The sequence below is a fragment of the Mytilus californianus genome, unplaced genomic scaffold (assembly GCF_021869535.1).
Source record: "Mytilus californianus isolate M0D057914Y unplaced genomic scaffold, xbMytCali1.0.p SCAF_7, whole genome shotgun sequence".
NCBI classification, from domain to species: Eukaryota; Metazoa; Mollusca; class Bivalvia; order Mytilida; family Mytilidae; genus Mytilus; species Mytilus californianus.
In genome coordinates this window covers 92,670,205-92,697,791 of record NW_026262723.1, presented here as the reverse complement: position 1 = coordinate 92,697,791, position 27,587 = coordinate 92,670,205, and the positions used below count along the sequence as shown (strand labels likewise).

At 31.6% G+C, this 27,587-nt stretch overlaps 2 protein-coding genes across 4 annotated transcripts in view; both read left to right on the top strand.

Annotated features, from left to right (window-relative positions):
• LOC127708661 (ankyrin repeat domain-containing protein 50-like) overlaps positions 1 to 27,587 on the top strand; it is a 267,995-nt gene that overhangs the window by 217,335 nt on the left and 23,073 nt on the right. The window lies entirely within an intron of this gene.
• Positions 48 to 27,190, top strand: LOC127709562 (uncharacterized). Its single transcript, XM_052215167.1, has 12 exons — positions 48 to 105; positions 4,876 to 4,966; positions 6,169 to 6,215; positions 7,605 to 7,660; positions 8,401 to 8,441; positions 9,039 to 9,164; positions 9,516 to 9,718; positions 11,107 to 11,274; positions 13,399 to 13,582; positions 14,237 to 14,394; positions 15,033 to 19,016; positions 22,540 to 27,190. Exons 2-12 carry the CDS (start codon positions 4,921 to 4,923, stop codon positions 22,765 to 22,767), a joined length of 5,241 nt encoding a protein of 1,746 aa, XP_052071127.1. The 5' UTR covers positions 48 to 105; positions 4,876 to 4,920; the 3' UTR covers positions 22,768 to 27,190.

Genomic DNA, 27,587 nt, shown 5'->3' with positions numbered 1-27,587 from the left:
CGGGGCTATCTGCCTCAAATTGGTATTTTCTATCGTTTGTTGTCTGGATAAACAAATAATGTTATTGGTGGTACCCTAAGTAGTCCTACTGAAATATGCATATAGGTACTTACAGGGCCTTCTCTGAGCAGTGCCCAGCGATCACTACTATCCTAGTTCCTCCTATGTAACCATATAAAGTCCAGGGCTTCAGTATTGGTATTTTTACAGTTGTTTTATTATTGCCAAAAATAATTTCCCATTTATTTAATTTTAATCATTTATTTCTAATACATCTTTTCCTGTCATATTAATTACCTCAATTTTTTCTGGTATGTCTTTTCACCACTGAATACCACAGCACACTGCAGAATACCACTGAACACATTAAACAATATCTAACACACTTAAATATATTTTTTCATTTATATCTAGATAGTTGAGTTACTTCTGAATGAGGATTGACATGTTTATATATTTATACATATACAAATAGATAAGAAATAATAACCAGAGAATCAAAAAGAACAGTCTTACACTTTCAGTCTAACAACATTTTTTTTTTAAATATAATTATTGTGATAGTCTCCCATTAAATAAAATGTTTTTACTTATTTGAATAATTTATTTCTTACAGTTGAAAGGTAAAACAAGTAAGATAATATTTACAATGTAAATCCTGGAAAAAAATTGCTGAATCCATAAACATTTTTAATTAAAGAACCTTTGTGAGCACGCTCACATACCCCACGCCCCCATATTGTCACTGGACAAACAAAATCTCACCAGGTTCCTAAGTTCAAAGACTCATAACTCTACAAAAGTCAAGTGATAAAAATTTTCTTGTGGATATGCACAGGAGTTGCAATGACAAACTGTTCCAGTAGTATAGTGAGGCCAATAAGTTCAAAGGGGCATAACTCCTAGAAAAAAAATTGAATCATAATTTCCTGTCGATATGCACATTTACATAGTTTGTCCTTATTATCTACAAAGATTCATGAAATTCTGTTGTGTGGTTTCAGAGGAGTTGCGATGAAAAACTGTTGCAGTAGTATATTCAGGCCAATAAGTTCAAAGGGGCATAACTCCTTGAAAAAAAAATTGAATCATAATTTCCTGTCGATATGCACATCTACATAGTATTTCCTTATTATCTACAAAGTTTCATGAAATTCTTTTGTGTGGTTTCAGAGGAGTTGCGATGACAAGAACAGGACTGACGGACGGACAGACAGACAGACGGACAGACGGACAAGTCAAAAACATTATACCATCCGCAACTTTGTTGCATGGGGTATAATTATTTTTGATTCTCAACTTTTAATAACATCAAAATAATATACATAAAAATATGAAAATAAGGGAAAAGGATAAAATTTTACGTATTTGAATCTATTTTATAGTTTAATTGTATGATTTCTATTTTCCTAAGGGGTTAATTTTCTTTTTTTGGTGTTACAATGTAAGTGGTGAAAAGACATCTTATTTTTCTGTTTATAAACAATCACAATAATAAATTTAAAGTATCCAATAATTTCTGATTTTACAGCAATTTGGAAAAAAAATTCTATTTAAAATATTTGAGAGAAATTTCAAAATGTAAAAAAAAAGAACTGTGCATTTCAAAAACTTTGGAAAAAGAAGTAAGAAAAAAAAACCTTCAGTGCTTTGTTCAAAATTTATAGATTTATAGATGACCATACATTGTCAATTTGACAGCCATGCTTGTTGGAAAGATATGTTTGGATTGGATAGCACTGATCACACAATGTAATAACAGTAGCCAAAATTAGTTAGTAGAAGAATTACATATAGAGATTTCCTAAAAATAAAATATTTGAATATATACAAAATGATTGGGCAAGAAACTAATTCAGTACAACAGTAGATTAAATATGAATAAAATGCTCCGCTGGACGCAGCTTGATACGACCGCAGAGGTTGAACCCTGAACAGTTGGGGCAAGTATGGACACAACATTCAAGCTTGATACAGCTCTGAATTTGGATTGTGATTAAATATTTGACACAGCATAGGTTTCTGACACAGAATGAATGTGGTCTAAGAACTGCAAAATTTCTAATTTACCTATTATGGTCCAATATCCAAAATCTAAATACATACACGGTTAGATTCAGCATATCAAAGAACCCCAAGAATTCAATTTTTGTTAAAATCAACCTAAGTTTAATTTTGGACCCTTTGGACCTTAATGTAGACCAACTTGAAAACGGGACCAAAAATTAAGAATCTAAATACACGGTTAGATTCAGCATATCAAAGAACCTTATTTGCTTTTATATATAAATCAAAAATAACCAACTTAAAATGGAAAATTTTTAAAGAAAAAAAAAAAAGGAAAAAAAAATCCCCCCCCCCCCCCAATTTTTTGAACCCCCTTATGATTCATCACCCCCAAACTTAATCCCAACCTTCCCTTTGTGGTATGGTATCTTGCAGTACAATTTCAGAGAGATCCATACACTTGAACACAAGTTATTGTTTGGAAACTGTAAAAATGCTTGTTTTTTTGCCCCTTTTTGGCCCCAAATTCCTAAACATTTAGGGCAATTACCCCCAAACTCAAACCCAGCTTTCCTTTTGTGATATGGAACCTTGTAGTACAATTTCATAAAGATCCATACACTTACACACAAGTGATTGTCCTGAAACTAGAAAAAGTCTTGTTTTTTGCCCCTTTTTTGGCCCCTAATTCCTAAAATTTTGAGGCAATTATCCCCAAAATCAATCCCAGCCTTCCCTTTGTGGTATGGTACCTTGCAGTACAATTTCAGAGAGATCCATACACTTGAACACAAGTTATTGTCTGGATACTGTAAAAATGCTTGTTTTTTGGCCCCTTTTTGGCCCCAAATTCCTAAACGTTTAGGGCAATTACCCCCAAACTCAATTCCAGCTTTCTCTTTGTGATATGGAACCTTGTAGTACAATTTCAGAAAGATCCATACACTTACACACAAGTTATTGTCATGAAACTATAAAAGTGCTTGTTTTTTGCCCCTTTTTTGGCCCCTAATTCCTAAAATTTTGAGACAATTACCCCCAAAATCAATCCCAGCATTCCCTTTGTGATATGGAACCTTGTGGTACAATGTCAGAGAGATCCAGACAGCTAACACACAAGTTATTGTCTGGAAGTTACAAAAATGCTTATTTTGGGCCCCTTTTTGGCCCCTAATTCCTTAACTGTTGGTACCATAACCCCCCAAATCAATCCCAACCTTCCTTTTGTGGTATTGTACCTTATGGTAAAATTTCATAGAGATCCATTCACTTAAACTAAAGTTATTGTACGTAAACCAATGTGTCTTCTGACGACGAAGACGCCGCCAACATCATACCAATATACGACCGCAAAATTTTTTTGCGGTCGTATAAAAACAGACATACTTCAGTATTCTCCCTAGTATTTTAATTTCTAATAGCACCATGGGATTTAAAATAAGCACCTTTTCCTTAGAATTATCATGATTATAGCACCTCATTTAGAATACATTCTATTATAAAATCAATTTAGATAGCACCAGGGGAAAACATTGCACCATGGTACTTTGGTGCTACAAAAATGTTAAGGCACTATGAAGAGTGCAGAATAACATATTTAATCCATGTTATATTTTTGTCGAGCCTTCGACTTTAGTCGAAAAAGCGAGACATAGCGATCCTACATTCCGTCGGCGTCGGCGTCGTCGTCGTCGTCGTCGTCGGTGGCGTCCACAAATATTCACTCTGTGGTTAAAGTTTTTGAAATTTTAATAACTTTCTTAAACTATCCTTGATTTCTACCAAACTTGGACAGAAGCTTGTTTATGATCATAAGATAGTATCCAGAAGTAAATTTTGTAAAAATAAAATTCCATTTTTTCCGTATTTTACTTATAAATGGACTTAGTTTTTCTGCCGGGAAACATTACATTCACTCTGTGGTTAAAGTTTTTAAAATTTTAATAACTATCTCAAACTATCCTGGATTTGTACCAAACTTGGACAGAAGCTTGTTTATGATCATAAGATAGTATCCAGAAGTAAATTTTGTAAAAATAAAATTCCATTTTTTCCGTATTTTACTTATAAATGGAATTAGTTTTTCTGCCAGGAAACAATACATTCACTCTGTGGATAAAGTTTTTAAAATTTTAATAACTTTCTTATACTATTTTGGATTTGTACCAAACTTGGACAGAAGCTTGTTTATGATCAAAAGCTAGTATCTAGAAGGAAATTTTGTAAAAAAATAAATATTTTTTTTCCGTATTTTACTTTTAAATGGACTTAGATTTTCTGCCAGGAAACAGTATATTCACTCTGTGGTTAAAGTTTTTAAAATTTTAATAACTTTCTTATACTATTTTGGATTTGTACCAAACTTGGACAGAAGCTTGTTTATGATCAAATGCTAGTATCTAGAAGAAAATTTTGTTTTCTTCCAGTTAACATTACATTCAGTCTTCAGTTAAAGTTTTTAAACATTTATTAGATTCATAAACTATCCTGGATTTTTACCAAACTTGGACAGAAGCTTCTTACAATCAAAAGATAGTATCAAGAGGAATATTTTTATTGATTTACTTCCTCATTTTTGTTGAGCCTGCGATTAACAGAAAAAGTAGGCGAGACACTGGGTTCCGCGGAACCCTTACGAATTTTTGATATTGATAAAGTTGTACATATTTTTTTTTATTATGAATTTTGATATAATTAGTCCTAGTTGTAGGTTTTTGTCATTTCCCCTTACAACCAGAAGCTCACTTGTAACAATTTGAAAGTTGGAAAAAATTCACATCCTAAATGTTTTATCCCGTAGGTATAAGATTTTAAAACTTTTTAGAAAAAAGTGAGATAACTGTATTAAATACTGATATTGTTTTGCAGGTTTACTGAAACTGGATAATGGGAATGAATTAACAAATTTTTTTCATGATGTCTGGTATAAACAAGTCTCCAGTGCCTGCCAACATGCCAGGTAACTTTTACATTGTGAAGTATTCATCTTACATGTTTAAAGCTTGTAGGAGCATAGCCTAAATTATGAAGGAAAAACTATACTGAAAAAATCCTTAAATTTTTATCTTGAATCACCTAAACTTGCATTTTATGCTTGAGTGATTGAGAGATTTTTGGCCATTAATAGTGTTGTACCATCATTTTTGTACTGCAGTACAGGTGTCACATCTATCTTACTATTCTTCAACAATTTGCTTACTAATGACAGACCAACATTTACACACCTTTAAAGACGTTCGTTAAGTTATATCTATCTTACCATTCAACAATTTGCTTACCAATGACTGACCAACATTTACACACTTTAAATGACTTTAGTTAAGTTATGTGTATTATCACTAATCTAAAATACAATATTTGTCTTGCAATTTTGTCACATCAACCTATTTTTTACAGTCTTAGTGGTTTTAGTTAAGAATTTCTTGGAAATCTTTGATAACCAATCCCTAAAATTTAATCAGTCTAAATGTCATACAACTGTGGTATTAATGATTCTTTACTGCTACATTTCACTGATGTTGCAAAGCCTTTTCATATGTCATGAACACTATGACCTATATTTCATGCTTGAACAACTTCAATTATGTGTCTTATATTTTTTAACCATTACATTCTTATCAAATTTAAACACAGTCATTTGAATCATAATGACATGCATTCAACAATCAGCCAGTTGTTTTGTGTCAGATGTAGTGTCTCAATTCACGACTAAAAATCAATTAGTGCAATAGAATAAATCAAAAGCAAAGGAACAGGGCTTTTATTGCTGTACTTCATCTCTGTGTCACTTTGAGGCTTTCAAAATGGAGCAAATACTCTCACCTTACTGTAAGTTCACTAGTAGGTAGGAAATAACTTATGGAAAGGACAAATATGTGGATGGACTGCATAACAATTTCAATAAACAAAAATTGTTTAACACGAAGAATTGGAGAACACATATCAGAGAATTTATCTCAAGAATAAAAACACCATAACTGTTAAAATATAAGAGAATACTGTTCCTATTCCAAGCTTTCATATTTTTCTGCTGAGATAAACTTCATTGGAAATTCAGATATGTTTTTTTCTGAAATGAAGTAAGAATTATTAAGAACTATTAATAAAACACTTTGTTACTATAATTAAACATGTGTTAAACATTTTTTCTATTTCTTACAGGTGCATTGAAGCACAAATCCTCTTTTGGTGCAGTTTTAAATGGAAAGGTATAATGTTATGTTTTAAGATACAAATGTATATATACCTGAATTTCTCAGATCCATCACTAATACCTCGATTTCTTTAAAATGAAACTAAAAAAAAATTTCTAGAACTGAAAATGAAAATGTCCTTATGAAGGATAATTTTTGTTTGACCTGTGACAAAGACACACGTGAGGTTGTATTTTTCTGGTGACAGCAAATGTTACAAATTGAAAATGGTTTATGTCTTAGCAACTTATCCCCACTCTCACCTATGTAAATCAAAATATGGTTGGAAAACATTTTCATTTGAAGAAGACAACATTTTTATGGTCCAATGAGTAGGATTTTTGGCTGCATTGATTTTCTGTAGACTACCATTGCCAGAACTGTTTTCCTTCAAGCTTAGCATTTGGATGTTCAGTGTGTTAGTGAGACCCTATCATTATTTTTGGTTCTCGAGGTCAAGATATGATTGGCCTTCTGTAGACTGTATTAAACAGAGATTTTTCTGCTTCAAACATTGTACTTCGTTTGTTTGTATGGTCATTGATTAAGGCCCATCGTCCATGATAACTACACTAATAAAGAAGAATTTGGCTGAAGATGAAAAATATCAGCAGAGGAAGTGTCAAAATTTTAGGATTTAGTTTAAATCTCATATTTGGTCACAGTATTTAATATTACTAGAACACACCCGTATCGCGGGTCCGTGACTCAATTAAAGTACCTACGCCTGATTTTGAGCCTTGAGTTTTAGTATTCATATTGTCATCTGATAAAGTCATGCTGATTATAAGGTGCACAGTTTTCTCTGCTTTGAAAATCTTTCTGTTTGAACCTGTCCTGGTTTTCTTACTACAATTGGAAACTACATGTGACATATACTAATATTTCGCGCTATGATGATGGAGTTTAGGTGTGATTATAACCGGGTTATATAATTGACCATATTTTCATTCACCAATAGTCATGTTTAATTTTTTGTTTTTAGTCTGTTTTATAGAAATCATCCATGAGATTAAAGTATTTTCTGTTTTTTAAAAGAAGTACATATGCTTCTGACAGGTTTCATTTGATCACTTCTCATTTTCATAGTTAATTGAATTGAAATGAATTGAAATATTGCAGCAGATAATAAAGACATTTAAGTGTGTAAACTATTGTTTGTCTAATCTTTGACAAAAGTTGAAGAATTAAAACATAGATGATGTTGCTTCCCCATTTTGAACTGGATAATGTATGTAGTTGTAAATCTTTTTTTAGGTTTAGTGCATAAAGTGATTTTAATGATTTATTAACTTAAATATTGATGTCATTAAGTGAATTAATATGCTAATGCTTCTGTTATAGAGAATTAATATGCTAATGTTTCTGTTTTATAGAATTAATATGCTAATATTTCTGTTATAGAGAGCAGTGATGAACTCTACAGAAAAGGTGACAAAAACAACGCCAAAAATCTTTAAGTATGTTTTAACATGTATCTTGTGGACTATACTTTCTACCTTCATTGAATTACTTGTAAAAATGGGTTTAGCCTCTGCTGCTCTAAGTATTCTAGGTTTTTTACATTAACTTTACCCCACCTAACAATGTCGCAGGGGGTTTAATATTTGTACCCATGCATCAATTCATGGGGCACATCCCTCAATTCTTGAGGCGTATCCATCAATCATGAGGCACATCCATCAATTCATGAGGCACATCCCTCAATTCATGAGGTATATCAATCAATTCATCAGGCACATCCCTCAATTCATGAGGTGTATCAATCAATTCATGAGGCACATCCATCAATTCATAAGGTCCATCCCTCAATTTTATGAGGCACATCCCTCAATTCATGAGGCACATCCATCAATTCATGAAGCATATCCCTCAATTCATGAGGCACATCCATCAATTCATGAGACGCATCCCTCAATTCATAAGGCGCATCCTTAACCTCATGAGGCGAATCCATCAATTCATGATACTCTTATTTCAACTTACTATATACATGTATTGCCCTTGTTCTTGCAAGTTATTATGAACCACTATGATAATTATAGAGGCAAGTATTAGTAATTTGGTTAATTCCTACTTTTTGTCTGCGTGACCATTATTACACATTTGATAGCATTATTATTTATTAGATTTGTATCTTTTTCATGTGTTATGAAATGGTTTGAAATTAAATTCTTTATTATAAAATCTATATTTATAGATCCTTACAGAACAATGAAAAGAAGGAAGAAGCTAGATCAGGTATGTTTAATTCGACATAGATTAAATTATATATATATATATATATGTAGTTTCTAACTCATCAGTCCATCTAATGACATAATGAAAGGTATTGAAAAAACTTTATATTGAATTGCAACCTTACTTGGATATATAGTCCCGCATATCATCAAGATCATAGTTTCTAAAAAAAGACCAAAATTTGTGTCTGAAAGGAGTTTTTAAGCATAATTTTAATGGCTTTAATTATTTAGCTGTCATTAAAACAAATATGTAAATAATTTAATTTCTTTTTTCTTTTATAACACAGAGAAAGCCAGATTCTCAATTTATATGCAAAATTCTAGAATAACTGTGTATACCTGAAAGGTAGATTGAATCGTTTTCTCCTTTTATTCATACAATTGATGTAAAGTATGTATGAGAAAGGCAGATTCTCAATTTATATGCAAAATTCTAGAATAACTGTGTATACTTGAAAGGTAGATTGAATCGTTTTCTCCTTTTATTCATACAATTGATGTAAAGTATGTATGATTTTATACCATTGAGTAAACACTTGAATCTTGTTCCACAAAAAAAAAATACAAAATATATTTGTTGATGCTTTAATTCAAGATAAACTCACAGATCAAATAAAGGAAGCTGAAGCTAAGTTTGACAAGTTGTTAGAAGGATGTCTGGATGATTTACCTAGTTTACCACATTCTACAGTTAGAATATTCATGAGCTCAACATTTTCTGGTATGTAACTCCTGTATTGATTTGTGATTTTGTCGAGTTTGATTTTAACTGTTGCCCAAAATAACCTTTCTATAGTTTAATGCTGGTGAATTGTATAAGAATGATAAAATTGATGGTTTCTGGATGATGACAAAAATTTGCTACATGTATTACTGATATCTGATGATTTGGTTATATTTTTTATTTTCCAAAACAGCTGTTTAGTTTCAATTTTCACTGTTTTCCATTGTAGCAACTCAGAGTTTTGCCTCTTAAAAAGTTTGATTAATAAATAAGTAATATATTGATGATTAATTTTTCCTGAATTAAAGTAACATGAGGATGAAGTGTTATTTATCTTTCGGTGACTAGATATGAGATCTGAAAGAAATGCCATTGTCAGAGATGTCAATCCATTGTTGAAGGAGTACTGTGCCAAATATGACCTTGACTTTCAGTTTGTAGACATGCGCTGGGGTGTAACAGAAGATAGCCAAATTGACCATTCTGTGGAGAAAATTTGTTTGTTGGAAGTAGAAAATTGTCAGAAGATTTCTCTTGGTCCTAATTTTATTGTAAGTGAAAGTGTGAATTTTCCTTTGAAAGGAGGAGGTATATAGGATAACAACCTTTCTCTTATGGTTGTGGCCTGTTATCTATTTTCCTCAAGAAGAGATACTTCTCGTATCACACTGAAAGACTTATCATGCCTTCTTCTTTCTGTATTTTGTAATAAAGATACATTGTCAATCTATTGTCTGAAGTATAATTCTATGTCAAACTAAGACACAATTACTTTAATACATATTATGCATGTTTAGGGTTATGGTTTTGTGTGAAATAAACTACTGGTATAACTTTTTTACATGCATTATATTTGCTATATTTTTAAATGAAATAAGCAAATTTTGATGCAGGAATGCAATTCATTTGTGAGACTTTCCATTTTAATGAGAAAATTATGTGATTTTACAACAACTGAATATTTTTTTATTGATTCAAAATTTTAAAAACTTTCTTTATAAGGGGAGCTAACTTAAATAATTAAATTTTATAAAGGGATGCCATCACTTGGCATTCATCGTTGGCATCTTGAACATTTTAAAAAAAATTCTCTTCTGATATCACTTCACCAGTTTCAACCAAATCTAATCGAACAAGAATATTGAACAAGTGGGAAGAATGATAAGAAAGTCAAGATGTACCTACATTACCTTTCCAACAAAATTATCAAACCACTGCTATACGAGTAATTCCCCTTCAATAATAATTTTTTTTTATCCATTTTTTACATTATTGGTAATTATCTGGAAAACAATTATAGAAAAAAACTACAAAGAAGTTAATAGCCTTTAATTTTTTTTCCTCTTTTTTTACTTTTGCCTATACTACCTTCAAAATTATATATTTAGAGAGAAGCTGTAAACAGCAAAAATGATCTGCAAGATAAGATCTACAAATAAAAAAAATAAAGAAAATTGTTGATGAACTCCTTTTAGGAGTTATTGCACTTAAAAGAAGATATTTACCCATTTTTTTAATTTTTGGATATTTTCTTGAAATTTATAATAGATTTAGAAAGAAAAAAGCAAAAATTATCAGCTAGAAAATATCTACAAAGAAGTATTCATACCTGATTGCAATAATTTTGAAAATGAATATAAAAATAGCATATGTTTGCCATAATAGTTATTCAGACTCTTACATTAGCCTCTTGTTTTTTTTTTTTATCTTATCACATGCCTTGCCCTTCTTAACTCTGTTGAATATGATAATATAGCATTTGAAACACCTTCTTTCATTATTCTAAAAATGTAAAATTTTGAAATATATGGAAAATAGAAAATATACCTTTTGGAAATATTAGCCATCTGACTAAAATGGTATGAATGTTTCTCTAAGAATTGTCTTTGGAGGCACAGGAGGTATATTTTATTGGTTGTTTTTCTTCTGTTTATTATAGCTATTGTCAGGTGACAGATATGGTTTTACACCAATACCTACAGAAATTGAGAAGGGAGAGTTTGACATTATAAAAAAGTTTGCAGAGAAAGAAGCAGATGATGCTACATTACTGGATATTTGGTATCGACTTGATGAAAATGCTAAACCACCAAAATATATTCTACAGGTGGTTTGAATATGAAGTATATTTTATGTACTCGTTTGTAATTAATTTTTTTTTGTGGGGAAATGTGAATAACAAATATATTTTTTTAGGTCATTTTTTAGTAACAACAAACAAAAGAACTATGTCAGTTGGACCTGCTATGATACGATAACTGCACTTGAATTTTTACTAGAAAACATTTTTGTTCGCTATGGAGATTCCATTCACGTCAAGTTATCAGAATTCAAATGAGGACTAACTGAGCACCACTTATTGTGGACCTGTTTCTGTATTGTTATGAGTTACAATTTATGACTAAAATCAGCAAAGACCCATTAAAACAACATCTGATACAAAAATTGAATAACACTTTTAGATATTTGGATGATATATTGGCACTCAATAATGATGACTTCAGTATGTACACTAAAGAGATTTATCATGCTGAACTGACTTTAAATAAAGCTAATACTAGCAATGAACACTGCCCTTTCCTGGATCTTGATATCTATCTCTAACGGGAAGCTTAATACCAAAATTTACGATAAAAGAGATGATTTTTCATTTCCTATTGTTAATTATCCATTTTTAGATGGTGACGTTCCCTTGTCACCATCTTATGGTGTTTATATATCTCAACTTGTTTGATTCGCTCGTGTACGTAACAACGTATTTGATTTTAACGAAAGAAATCTCTGTATTACTGAAAAATTATTGCACCAGGGTTTCGATATCACAAACTAGTCAAAACATTTACTAAATTTTATCATCGGTACAAGGAAATCTTTCATAAATATAAATCAGCATGCAGACATCTTATACGTTCAGGTATTTCACATCCAATCTTTTATGGTAATATTAAAAATGTTGTCATTCACCTCAAAAGCTTACTAAACCTGTAAAGAGACTTATTCAGAAGGGATATAGTTACGATACTGTTATCAGGTCATTAAAGATGGCATATTTTGGAATTGATATTGATTCACTCATAGGGCCTTTGCATCAGAAATAAACACATTTATTCTAAAACCAGTTGTTGGCATGATACGGGTTATGTTCTCATATATTTTTTGATGGTACGATACTAAACCCCTAACGGGATTGTGCTTGATTTTCATACGATGAAGACATAATCTTTCAATCAGTTTAATTGAGGTCTAGAGCTGGCATGTCAGTAACTGCTAGTAGTCCTTTGTTAATTTATGTATCATTGTCATTTTGCTTAGTTTCTTCTGTTACCTATTCTGACATCGGACTTGGACTTCTTTTAAACTGAGTTTTACTGTGTGTATTGCTGTGTGTTTGTTTATTCTACATTGGCTAGCTATAGAGGTATAGGGGGAGAGTTGAGATCTCACAAAACATGTTTAACCCCGCCACATTTTTGCGCCTGTCCCAAGACAGAAGCCTCTGGCCTTTGTTAGTCTTGTATGTTTTTTAAAATTTTAGTTCATTTATATGTTTTGGAATTTAGTGTGACGTCCATTTTCACTGAACTAGTACACATTTTTGTTTAGGGGCCAGCTGAAGCCCGCCTCCGGGTGCAGAATTTTCTCGCTGTGTTTAAGACCCATTGGTGGCCTTTGGCTGTTTTCTGCTCTTTGCTCGGGTTGTTGTCTCTTTGACACATTCCCCATTTCCATTCTCAATTTTATAAACTAAAAGAAGGAAAAAAAGGGGGAGAAAATACAAATAGGGCTATCAAAAACAGTAAGTAGAAAAAATGCTGACAACACCGTGATCAAAAGAACAGGGACAAAAAGACAAATGACAGTCCACAAACCACTACACAGAAAACTTAAGATTGAGCAACACTTAATTGTTATGGTTTTACTTGTGTTTTTGTTATCATTTTTACAGTTGAGTGTTTTTCCTGTACTGATTTTTGTTGTATGTTAATGTCTTTGCCATATCTTGTTGTTTTTGAGCCATATCTTTATGTTTTTGAGTCTCTGCTAAATTTAATCACATCTTTATTAGACTCAGGACAATTAAAATCTAGATATATTGAAGAAATCTCTATATTGACCTCTAGATGTCTTATGTTTGTTTGTGTCAGTGGGTTGCTGCCTCATTGACATACAGCAACACATCTTGTTTTATTCTAACAGAATTATTTTAAAGGAAGAAATATTTTCTTTTTAGCCAATAAGATCCCAGTTTACATTTTATGGTGATCACTCTGTAGGATGTGAAGAACTGAAAGCTAAAGACACGCTTGGTTGGGAGAAAACTTTTATGGTTCTACAAAAAATTCTAAGACAAGCAGCAATGCAGTGTAATGCAGAACAACTCAGTGAAGAAAAGCTTCATAATTATTTCAAATCAGGTAATTCTTTCCAATAATCTTTGGAGATGTATTTGTAGATGAATAGATGGAATCTAACCACATTGTGAAGCTGATTAATAAGAAATACCGAATTACTGTAGATTTGTTCAAGTGCTCTTAGTACCCAAGTATTTAAAGGTTTCAATCATATTTTGTATTAAAGTTATGTATAAAGAGCCTTTTACTCATGTCACAATCAAGATTGTTCAAAGTATAAGGTAGATATCCAAATAATTCACAATAGTTTCATCTCCAATTACCCCAACAATTGAAAATTAATGTAACAAACTGTTTTTTTTTGGTCATAAAATGCAGGAAAAGAAAATAAGAGTTTTTACAAAATCAAATTTCAGTCTTCACTGATTCACAGATAAACTCTTCATAATAACAGTTTATAATTTTGGTGTGTCAAGAGCACTTTTCTTGATTTACCTTCACGCAGAACACTCTAAACACAAAATTTGAAAGCCAAGGATATATAAATACTTGTTAATAACCCATTCCATTCTAAAATCAAAACATTTTCTATGATTTTCCTTAGTCAAATAGTAACTGTGTTAAGCACTAGAAGCAATGTGTTTTTTTTAAAACTTTTACTATTATTTATCTACCAGGAAAGATTGTTTTTTCTTCATATCACCTTTGTTGTTTCAGTTACTGAATTAGAAGTAAAGAAAGGAATTCTGACTGCTGATAAACCTGAAATACACACAAGTGTCTACCAAAGGATACTGTTGGGGTTAGACATTGATACTGTTACAGATATCACAGCTGTAAAAAGATATTTTGATACTAACATGGAAAATGGCAAGGTAAATTCTACTGTAATTACATTCAAACAATCACTGTTTGTGATGTAAACTTTCTGTGGTAGAGTTGATGTTGAGATTATGCAGTATCAAAAGATTACAGTTTTTTAAGGGTGTAAAGTTTAAAATTTAGGACCACATCAAATCTTTAAGAAAACAATTAACAGGATTTTTTTTAATCTTATAAAATTGAGAATGGAAATGGGGAATGTGTCAAAGAGACAACAATCGACCAAAAAGCAGAAAACCACCAATCAGTCATCAACACAGCGGGCTTCAGTTGGTCCCTAAACAAAAATTTGTACTAGTTCAATGAAAATGATGTCACACTAAACTCCAAAACATATAAATGAACTTAACCTGTTTTATACCTATTTTAAATATGTTACTTAGTGCAATTATGACTTGTCTTGCTTAAAATCCCTCTTTCACCTCATCGTGTTTAGCAGGGAGCAGACAATGTTTAGCAAACAGAAAGGTACATAAAACAAGATTACGTTATAAATGCCATTGGCCCAAACTTAAACATATTTTTAACACAAATGTCACCTTAATTAGCCCAAACGTGCATCTCCCATTAGATCTCTAGAAGCACTCAATATCCTTTTTAACATACTGCATTAATGAAAATATCTTTTCAGTTGATAATTAATGATCAAGTCAAGTTACTAAGAGAGAAAATGGTTGCAGAAAAAGTTCCATCGGCCTTAAAGAAATCAAAAAGAATTCATCAATATAATATCCATTGGTATGAAGGAGGAGTTGATCCTGATAAACATAAAGATCATTCTACATACATTGAACAACTTTGTGATGATCTTATCCAGGATGTTTCTGAACTTATTGATAAAGCCAGAGAAGACCAGAAAAATGTAATTAGAAGATCAGAATATTACATGGGCTATCATGAAGTACTTCATCATCTGCATTTTTGTAAACTAAAATGTGAGACTTTCTGTGGTAGAGTTGATGTTTTACAGGAAGCAAAAGAATATATTCTCAAGGACAAATCCAGAAGGCCTCTTATTTTGCATGCTCCCTCAGGTGGTGGAAAAACTTGTGTTATTGCCAAAATTATGAAAAATTTACAAGTATGGTTCAAGAAGGAGCCTTATATTGGAATTATTAGGTTTTTAGGCACATCTCGTTTTAGTTTGAACATATATGATGTACTTTTTGGACTCTGCGGACAACTTGCTGACTGTGCTAAAATAATGATGGAGCCAGTAGGGTACAAAAATATGAAGAATATGCTAGAATATATGCCAAGATTCTTACGTCGAGTATCAAACAAAGTCAAAAAGCCAATTGTCATTCTCCTGGATTCTCTTGATCAGCTGTCTGCAAGAGATGATGCCTATATATTAAAATGGCTGCCAACAGTTCTACCAACAAACATTAAGATGATTTTGTCAACATTACCACAGGAACATGAAATTTTGAACACACTACAGTCAATGTTTCCAGATGAAACTAACTTCATAGAACTCCCTAGACTACCAGATAATACAGGATTTGAAATGACTGAAAAATATCTAGCAAAAAAGAAGAGAGTTGTTACTCAGAATCAGACGAACCAAATCATAAATGCATTTCGAAAGTGCAGAGGGCCTTTGTACCTAAAACTGATCCTAGATGAGGCTGTTAATTGGAATTCTTACACTCCAGATGATGCTTTAGTTTTGCAAGATTCAGTTCAAGGAGCCATAAATCAGCTGTTTGACAACATGGAAAAGAAATTTGGGCAAGTTTTGATAAGCCATGCTCTAGGTTACATTACAGTTGCCTACAATGGAATTTCTGATATTGAATGGGAGGATGTGTTATCGTGTGATGATGAAGCACTGAATGATATCTACCGCTATCATAATCCGCCAGTCCCTGGCATTGTACGAATGCCACCTGTACTTATAGCAAGGATAAGATATGATCTCAGAGAATATATTGTTGAGAGAAGATCATTTGGGAAAACAACACTGAATTGGTATCATAGGCAGTTCTTTGAGACAGCTCATGGAAGATATGCAACTGGAAGTGCAGGTAAAAAATTACACAAGGTTTTGGCAGAATATTATCTTGCCAATGATGGTATTCAAAGGGACATAACTCTTCACAGAAGAAATTTGACTGTGGAGAACGCAGACAGACAAGTCACAAAACAACCACTTGTTGTAAGGAATGAAAGAAAACTAATGGCTGTACCTTATCACATTACCCATGCAGGAGATCAGATAGATTCTTCAATTGCCAAGTCAGAATGCTTTTGTAATTTGAAATTCTTAACGATGAGAATGCAAGCGCTGCCATTATCAACCTTGGTGGATGACATGACAGAATATTTGGACAAAAATGATGATGAAGAGGTGGCATTCTTAAGAAATTACTTCCTCGTCTCAAAATCAGAAAACTTATATGGAATCAACTTTGCCTTAAATCTACTTTCAAGGTTATACATTGATCAGAATCAAAAATATCTTCAGGAATTACTTCAACAAGCAAAAGATACAGTGTACAGCAGTAAATCTCCACTACTAATCCCTGTATTTCCATGTTTGGCTCCAAGGAAAGACCCTTCATCGGCTCTATTGAAGACCTATAATGATATAAATAATATCATTTCCAATGGAACAGAATCAGTTTTGATGACAAACTCTAGAGGTAAAGATTCAGAAGGAACAAATTATTCAATTTATGATGCAATCAATAATGAAATTTACCAATTGGATCAAAACAAAAATTTCAAACCCATAATGCTACCTATACTAGATAAGTCACAGAAGAGAGTAATCCAGTTAGGAAAAGATAGTTTACAGACTTTCCATTTACACAATCAGGTGTCAAACAAGTATATGTTTTCTAAAGTTAGTAAAGATATTGGGACCAAGAAATGTTATCCCATGATGGGTTGTCTCAGTACTGATTCCCTACACCTGACAGTTCTATTTAGCAATGGTGATGTGCTAACACTTGACACAAACAGTTTTAAAAAGGTTGACTTGATCACTTTGGGTGAAAAACCAGATAAAATTTCTAACATCATAACTACAAATGAAGAGAATTTAAAGGTTATCTTGACTATAAGTGGAGGAGAGAAGGGAAAGAATACCAGTAGTTGTGTCCAAATTCATGCTATTGGAAGTACAGACAATGGAAAGATGGTCAACACTAAACATACTTTCACTAAAGGCCTTGCAGCAGTTGGATTTAATGAAAGTCTGCTTGTTGGAAGTAGTAATAGAGAAATTGGAGGAACTTTGACAGTAATAAACCTAGATGATGCCATAATAGCTATCAATAAGGATCTTTCTTCCAAAATACTGGAATTATCAGTGGCACATTCCCATGCACTGGCTGCCATTTGGATGGAACAAGGCTTTGTAGCTGTGTACAACATTTCTAATGGGGAGGTTGTCCAAAAATTGAATGTAATAAATACTATAACCAGCTTTGGAGTGAGTTGGATAAATGATTTAGTCTTCATAGGTGACAACCAAGGGCAGATGAATATGTACAAATCTCAGACAGGGAAACATTTTGGAAATTTCAGAGCTGATAGTAATGAAATCATCAAAGTTGCAGTACTTGAAGATCAAGTTGTAACAGTGAGCCAGGAGAATACAGCAAAAGTTTGGGAGTTGACAACATTACTTAATGCTAATCTCAACAAGTTATCCATTGTAGAAGTCAGTACAGAGGGATCTGAGTTGTTGGCACAGAAAGGTATTGTTGGTTTTGATGTTGACCTTAAAGGACACTGCATCATAACTGCTTCAGAAGACAGAAATATGAGGATCTGGTCCGTAGATAATGTAGAACTACAAAATAAAATTTACATTGCAATCACTGGTCACAAAGTATCAGCAACTATAAACTCAATGTGTATTGTGTTGGATAGAATTACCAAGACTCTGAAAATAGTGGACTTTAAAAATGGAGTAGAAAAAATGGTCACACACAATGTGTTAGATTTTTGCCAAGGAAAAGATTGTAGGGCATTGTATCTAGTGAAATCTGGGGAAAACAACCAATTTATAGAAATCATTGATGTAGGACTTCTTAAAATAAAAAAATCATTCCTGTTGAAACAAAATATAACTACAGACAGAATTGATCTCACGATGAATGATTCTGAACGTTTTTTAGTGTTAAGGGTGAAAATTACAGAGAAAGAATATGCAGAAATTCTAGCAGCATGGCAAAAACAAAGTTGGCGCAGCGCTGGGTTTATGCCTGAATCTCATAAACATAGGTTTTATGCTGTTGATCTACCGCAAGCTACAGGAGGTTTAATGCCATGTAACAGAGTATTGACCAAGATGCCACACCTAGGACAGATTATTCGGCCATATAAAGGCAATGTAATGATGATCACTACACGTCGCTTTGTTTGTTTCTGGGATATTCCTACTGGCAAGTGCGACTATAGAATTATCAGAAAAGAAAAGCTTGGATTTTTGTATCAGCCAAAACATTTGGATGAACCTCCCTATATATTAAATATGGAATGTAGCCAAGATGGTCTTTATGTTGCAGGTGGTTCTGAGGAGGGATACATGATTATATGGGAAACCAAAACAGGTCTGCCTGCAGGAGGAAATGAACCTAAGAAAAGGCATTCAGCTTCGGTATGGTTAACTGTTTTATCTTGAATTACTTTAAAAATCTTACTTTTTAATTACTGGTTGTTATTTTTGTGTGAAAACATCTTTTATTTCAATCTTTAAATGTTTACATATTTTTCAGACTAGCCATCATGTGAGATGTACATGTATCTTTGTCAACAATATATTTGTTAATGTGCATTTTAGATCACCTGACCTAAAAGATTTTTAAAAACATAAGACAATCCATTTTGGAGTTATTACCCCTGAAATGTCGATTTTTTTTCCCCAAATTTTGAAGTGTTTGGTTATCATCTTGAAAGCTTTAATAGATCTACAAATACTAGTAGTAAGTCGTTGTGGACAAAATCCTCAATTGATCCCATATAGGAGTTATTGTTCTTGAAAGAATATTTTTACCTATTTTATGCTCTTTGTGAATGCTGTTATAGAGAGAAATTGTAAAAGCAAAAATGTTCAGCAAAATAAGATCTACAAATAAGCAAACATGGAAAAATTGTCAATTAAACCATAATAGGAGTTATTGCCCTTGAACATGATGTTATAGCACTTTTGCAGAAGCCATAATAGATAGAGAGAAACTGTAAATAGCATAAATGTTCAGCAAAATAAGATCTATAAGTAATCAACATAGCCAAAATGGTCACTTGACCCCTTATAGGAGTTATTGCCCTTGAAAGATGATTTTTGTTTATTTTTAAAGAAACCATATTAGAGAGAAACTGTAAATAGCAAAATTTTTCAACATAATAGGATCTACAAATAAGTCATCATGGTTGAAATCGTTAATTGCCCTCTTATAGGAGTTATTGCCCTACAATGATGGTTTTACTCATTTTAGGAATTTTTTTGGCAGAAAGCATAATAGAGAGAAATTGTAAATAACCAAAGATGTTCAGCACTATAAATTCTACAAAACAGTCAACAAAGCTAAAACTGAAATCTTTTTTCCGCTTTTTTTTTTACCTATTTTTGCATTGTTGTCAAAAAGTATAGTAGATAGAGAGAAAGTTTAAAAAGCAAAATAAGATAAAAAAAATTCAAAATGGTCAAAATTGTCTGATTCCTAATAAAATTGATTGCCCTTAAATGACATTTTTTTTTTATTAATTGTAAAAATTTTGCTAATTATCTCGAAAATTTTAAACATTAAAATTGATCATGAATACTAAAAAAAAAAATCACTAAATAAGAAAACTTAACTGATCGCAGTAAAGGTAAAAATAAATATCAAAACAGCATATTTTTACCAGGTGAGCAATTCAGGCTCACAACTTGTTCAATTCTCTATTCAAAAAAAAAACCTAGAATGTGAGATAGAGTTAGTTGTTGTATATGACTTCTGAAGCAATTGATTGTGCTTTCATTTGTAGAATACATTATGATTTCTGGTTTGTGTGTCTGTTGGTCTATCCATTCATCCATCCATCCTGTATCAAGTTGTACTTTTTAGTCAAATTATCGTTATGACAATGATTTCACAACTTGCTGAACATGGAAATGAGATACTGTAGTGGGGAAAAACTACATTCTTTGGTTAAGGTAGTTTACATTGAATTTGTGGTCATATTTATATAAAACTTGAATAAATGTTCATTATGTTGTGAACTTTTTAATTATAACCAAATTATGGTTTTGATCCAAATTTAATGGTTCAAAGAACATGTAAGTGTGATAGTGTGAGTGGGCATGGTGTCTTATGGACACATATTCTTGTTCTATAATAAACAAAACTAATATCTTTTTGTGTCATTATTGTCAAGCCTGGGACATTTATGTCGCGAAAGTGAGACATAGCGATCCTAGATTCCATGGTTGGCGTAGATGGCGGACATCAATAACTTTGTCAAATCTTCATGGAATTTTAGGAAATTTGGACAGAAGCTTAGTTCTGACCAAAAGACAGTTTCCAGAGCAAAATTTTGAAAATATTTATTTTCATTTTCCTGTATTTTTACTAATTAATAGACTTAGTTTATTTTACATTTAACAAGTAGATACAGTCTGGGGTTAAAGTTTATTACACATCAATTTATCAAACCTTCATAGAATTTTATGAAACTTTTGCAGAAGCTTTTTGTCGAGCCTTCGACTTTTGTCGAAAAAGCGAGACATAGCGATCCTACATTCCGTCAGAGCCGTCGTCGTCGGCGGCGGCGTCCACAAATATTCACTCTGTGGTTAAAGTTTTTGAAATTTTAATAACTTTCTTAAACTATCCTGGATTTCTACCAAACTTGGACAGAAGCTCGTTTATGATCATAAGATAGTATCCAGAATTAAATTTTGTAAAAAAAAAAATCCAGTTTTTCCGTATTTTACTTATAAATGGACTTAGTTTTTCTGCCAGGAAACATTACATTCACTCTGTGGTTAAAGTTTTTAAAATTTTAATAACTTTCTTAAACTATCCTGGATTTCTACCAAACTTGGACAGAAGCTTGTTTATGATCATAAGATAGTATCCAGAATTAAATTTTGTAAAAAAAAAAATCCTGTTTTTCCGTATTTTACTTATAAATGGACTTAGTTTTTCTGCCAGTTAACATGACATTCACTCTGTGGTTAAAGTTTTTTAAATTTTAATAACTTTCTTAAACTATCCTGGATTTCTACCAAACTTGGATAGAAGCTTGTTTATGATCATAAGATAGTATCCAGAAGTAAATTTGTAAAAAACAAAATTCCATTTTTTCTGTATTTAACTTATAAATGGACTTAGTTTTTCTGCCAGTTAACATTACATTCACTCTGTGGTTAAAGTTTTTAAAATTTTAATAACTTTCTTAAACTATCCTGGATTTGTACCAAACTTGGTTAGAAGCTTGTTTATGATCAAAAGCTAGTATCTTGAAGGAAATTTTTAAAAATTTTGTACCTGTTTATCAGTATTTTACTTATAAATGGACTTAGTTTTTCTTCCAGTTAACATTACATACAGTCTGCAGTTAAAGATTTAAAACATTTATTAGATTCATAAACTATCCTGGATTTTTACCAAATTGGGACAGAAGCTTCTTACAATTAAAAGATTGTATCGAAAGTAATATTGTTATTATTTTTTTTCCTCATTTTTGTTGAGCCTGCGATTAACAGCAAAAGTAGGCGAGACACTGGGTTCCGCGGAACCCTTACGAATTTTTTATGATTATATACATATATATATAAGAGATAATGTCTGAAGCAAACTTTTGAAAATGTATTTTTTTCATTTTCAGTATTTTTCTGATAGATGGACTTAGATTTTTACAGTTAACATTTACAGACAGTCTGGGATTCAACTTTTTTGACAAGATAGGTTTAATGGATTGTTATAAAACTTGGACAGAAGCTAATCTTCAAGATCTTAAGAAAAAGTTAGATTTTTTTTTTTTAAATTCTGTATTTTACTGATAAATAGACTCACTTTTTAGGTCAACATTACACTTTTACACTAACAGTAGCAATCACAGGCAAGACACAGGGTTCCACTGAACCCCATACAAATTTTTTTTTTAAATAATTAATTTGGATGTTTATTATTCAGGTGGTTCATATCACAATTTCCCCAGATAGTAGATGGGTTGTGTCCAGCTGCCTAAACAACAGACTAAAACTTTGGGACATCACTACAGGAACAGACGTAGCCAGTCTGAAGATTCCCTCTGATGTCCAACAGATGAAGTTTACAGCTGATTCTAAACACCTTATTATTAATACAGGGTTTCGTAATACTAGGATGTTAGTGTACAGACTTCATACTGGCGAACCATGACTCTTAACACCTCATTATCAATACAGGGTTTCGTAAAACTAGGATGTTAGTGTACAGATTTCATACTGGCGAACCATGACTCTAAACACCTTGTTATCAATACAGGATTTCGTAATACTAGGATTTTATTATACAGACTTCATACTGGTGAACCATGACTCTTAACACCTCATTATCAATACAGGGTTTCGTAATACTAGGATGTTAGTGTACAGACTTCATACTGGCCAACCATGACTCTTAACACCTTGATATCAATACAGGGTTTCGTAATACTAGGATGTTAGTGTACAGACTTCATACTGGCGAACCATGACTCTTAACACCTCGTTATCAATACAGGGTTTCGTAATACTAGGATGTTAGTGTACAGACTTCATACTGGCGAACCATGACTCTTAACACTTTGTTATCAATACAGGGTTTTGTAATACTGCGATGTTAGTGTACAGACTTCATACTTGAGAACCATGACTGACTTAACACCTCGTTATCAATACAGGGTTTCGTTATACTAGGATCTTAGTGTACATACTTCATACTGGCAAACCATGACTCTTAACAACTCGTTGTCAATACAGGGTTTCGTAATACTAGGATGTTAGTGTACAGATTCATAATGGCCAACCATGACAATTAAATATTACTTATATGATAATGATCTATTGTCAATGAAATTGATTTCATTTATACAACCTAGAATATCAATAATTTTGTGATACACCAAATTTGATATATTTATTTTTTAGAGAGACATCAAGGAGTTTTGCAATTCAACAGTACAAAATTTTAAACTTGGCTTAACTTACAAAAATGTATATATTATATTTGATTGGTTGATAAGTTTTTGTTTTTTGCTTAAAAAGTTTACAAACTTTTCCACTACCACACATTACAGTCGAACCTCGTTGTGTCGAACTTGGTTGTGTCAAAAACTCGGATGAGTCGAAGTAATTTCTTGGTCCCGGTTAAATTTCCGTTTGATCAATGCATAATAACCTCTGATGAGTCGAACTCGGTTGATTCGTATACTCAGTTAAGTCGAGTAAATTTTATAGTCCCGTCGATGTAAAATTAATGTAAATTAACCCCGATGTCACGAAGTTCGTACGTAAGAATTTTCGAAAGATGTAGACCTAATGAAAAAAATTCAAATCGGATGTATTTCTTATGTAACCTCATCATTTTCAAAAGAGATTAAAGCTAAGACAATTATGATAAATTCATATTGATTTAATGTAAAGCAGATGACCTCATCATAGACTGTTCAGAACTTATTTTGTTCCGCGAGTGATTTCATAATTTATAGTGACTGATCTTTGTATATATTAGTGTATACTATTGATTTTATTTGTGAAGATTTGTATCTGTACTTGTGTGTTTAATTATTATGAAGGACCAAAATATATGGAGATTGAATACACATAATCATAAAGTATCATATCAAAGTATCTAGTTACACAATCTCATACTGTATTTCATGTATTCCAAATTCATGACGACACACTCGACCTCGGATGAGTCGAACCTTGGATAAGTCAAATACTCTTGTCCGGTTCCTTTAACTTCGACATAATGAAGTTCGACTGTATATGATACAACAGGGTTCAACAGTAATCATTACAAGTAGCTCATGTTTGATACTTTTATTTAATTTTTTTCGTTTAATATCTTCATAGTTCACATCCTATAGAATACAATTTATTTATATATCACTTTAATGGCTCTACAGCACGTGGACAAAAATCATTCCCTTTCAATATTTTCCCTTTTATTCTATAAAAAGTTGTAAATTTTCCAAAAAAAAACTATGAACTCATTTGGTAACCAATTTCATGAAATTTTCATCATGTAACTCAGAACCATATGTGCTGCTTTCTATATATTTATTATCTGTTATTTCATGTCATGTAAGAATTAGTCAATGAAAGTATCCACCTCATACATTTGTATATTATTTACAATGTATAAACATTGCAAATAACATAATATAAGCAACCTTACTCATTTCATTTATAATTTGTTGGACTTAATTAATGAGTTAATCATAATCAATTCAATAGAAAATATTTACAAAATTAATGAGCTAAAACTCCTAGATTTTTTTATATTTTGATAAAAGTTATTGAAATCACCAAGATTTTGAATATTATAATGTTCAGTTCTTTCAGAAATTTGTCCTTAGCGAAATTTAACTTTCCTGTTTTTTTTCAATGCACATCAGAAACAAGCAATAGTATGTATATATAACACTGTGTTCAGTTTGTGAATGGTTTTGTCCCCCACATAACACATTTTGGTAAACATGAAAAACCAGGTGTCTGTCCTTAAAGGTTTATATCAGCAGTCTGTAAGACAAGTTCAAAAATCATTTCTGCTGAATTATTTTGTCAGGAGTTTTTTCCCTTAGAAATGTAAATTCTATAAAAAAAAAATTGCATTGTAAGCATTCTCACGTGTACAGTTCTTGCCAGATGTTTATGAAATTTATACCAATAGTTTATATCAGCAATGTCTCAGACATATCGAAAATAAGTGTTGATCAATTATAAAATCAAAGAATTCATATATTGCATGCATTGTAAATTATTTCATCATATTTGATACTGCAAGAATACTCACATTGTTCTGCCAAAATTATATTCCTTATTTTACATCTATCAACATTTTATCCATGTATTGCATTAGGAACCATCTTTTAACTTTTGGATAAAAAATCAAAGAATAAGTTGATAATTTTAAGAAGTTTGCATGTTTTAAAAAGATTGTTCATATTAGGAATGAATCCTTAGCTAGGATAATTTACTGTTACAGAGGCGGATTTAAGGGGGGGCCTCTTATGCAGTCAATGGGCCCCCTCTTATGAAAGTTTCTGGATCCGCTACTGTGTTATATATATTTGCATTGAAAATTCATCATTGTTCCATATTTTAATGCTAGTGAGATTGAGTTGCAACTTCTGGCAAAAGGAAATTCCGACACTTGAGTTCTACTTGCAGAAACTGTAGATAAGGTAGAATGCCTGCCCGTAGAAAGTAAACTTACAACCTGATAAGGATGTTTGTTGCATTGAGAGTAAAGTACCTGGTACTTTCAATGCATTTTGATTGTATTCAGATTTTTTTCTGCAAAGTTTTTCTTTGAAACGTGTGATAATGTAATTATTCAATTTAAATAATTACATGTGGTATTATCTTAAAATTCAGTATTTAATTTCTACTATTACCTTGGTCATGCTGAGTTTTAGTTTGTAGAATAAAATTAGATTTTAACAAAAATAAATTGTTTTAACTACATTTGTGATCATTGGTAGTAACCAACTTGTTTAAAAAAAAATTCTGATAAATGTCTGACTGAATAAAAAATTATATAAATTTTTTTCCGAAATAGAAATAGAAATGTGATCTTCATCATTAGATGTATAACTATATAAACTCTAGGTTATAGAATTCAGAATAAAAAAGTCACATTTCCAACTTGCTCCTAATTTTCATTCAGTTGTTTATAACCAGGTTTAATCCACCATTTTCTACATAAGGAAATGCCTGTACCAAGTCAGGAATATGACAGTTATTTTCCATCAGTTTGATGTGTTTGAGCTTTTGATTTTGCCATTTGATAACAGACTTTTCATTTTGAATTTTCCTTGGAGTTGGTATTTTTGTTATTTTACTTTTTACAAGACATTTTCATAAAACTGAACAATCATAAGTAGCAAGTGCAGATCTAGAGAACCAATTTTAATCATCTTGTGCAAGCTGGATTTATTTTTAAATTAAGGTTTAAAGTATATTTTCTACCAAATCTGCACACTTAACCCTTTTAACTGTTGGAATTTTCTTAGTTCTAAAGCTCTAAAGTTAAAGCTCTAGTTCCAATAGGAGTATGCAACACTCTAAGATGAGTTGGAGTTGAGGCAATGGTTTAAATTTATTGTAAATCACTAGTAATACTTAAATACTCATCATTACTGATATATACCTTTGATATTAATTAGTTACAATGACTGAATCAATGGAAAATGAACATGAACATTTATTGGGTTTTAAAAGATTTTATTTTTAATTCAGATTTTAGGTTTATTAGGGTCTTAGTATTCTTGTATTCTAGGCAAAGCCTAGATTTTTTTTTATAAAATATTAATGTATAATTTATTGTGATACAGACATTTACCTAATATATTATCTAAAACAATCTCAAATCATAGAGTTTATAATATAACTAATATAACCTCCTTGCTTAAAGTAAGCAAGACAAAAATGTTGCTAGCATCTAGTGCATATAGTCTCTTGTGGGCAGATTAGCAATCATACCACATCTTATTTTTATAAAAGAAACTTACCAACTACCTCCATCAAATTTAACCTTTTTTTATCACACTGTTATGATATATTTTATTTCCATTAAAATACTTATTAATTTACAGGACTTCTTGTATTTCATTTAAGCCATCTACAATCAAAGAAGAATTTCAGTCCAAATAATTTTCAGAGTGTTATCTTCATGATTATAATTATCTCCATATGGCCGCTAGCTAGCATTTTATTTGAATTAAAAAAGTTATTTCCAAAACTATGAGTCAAATAAGGCTATTCATCTGGACCTGGCCATATATATACTTTATATACAAGTACTTCTGGAATGTTGTTACAAATATAAATGAAAAGTTCACTTTTATTGCATTAATTGAGTTTATTTCTTAATACCTGAAAATGTATTTTTTTATTGACAACATATTTGTTACATTTGGAGGATATGCTTCTTAACAGTTAAATGGTATTCCTATGGGAACCAACTACATTTAACTCTCTGCTTGCAGA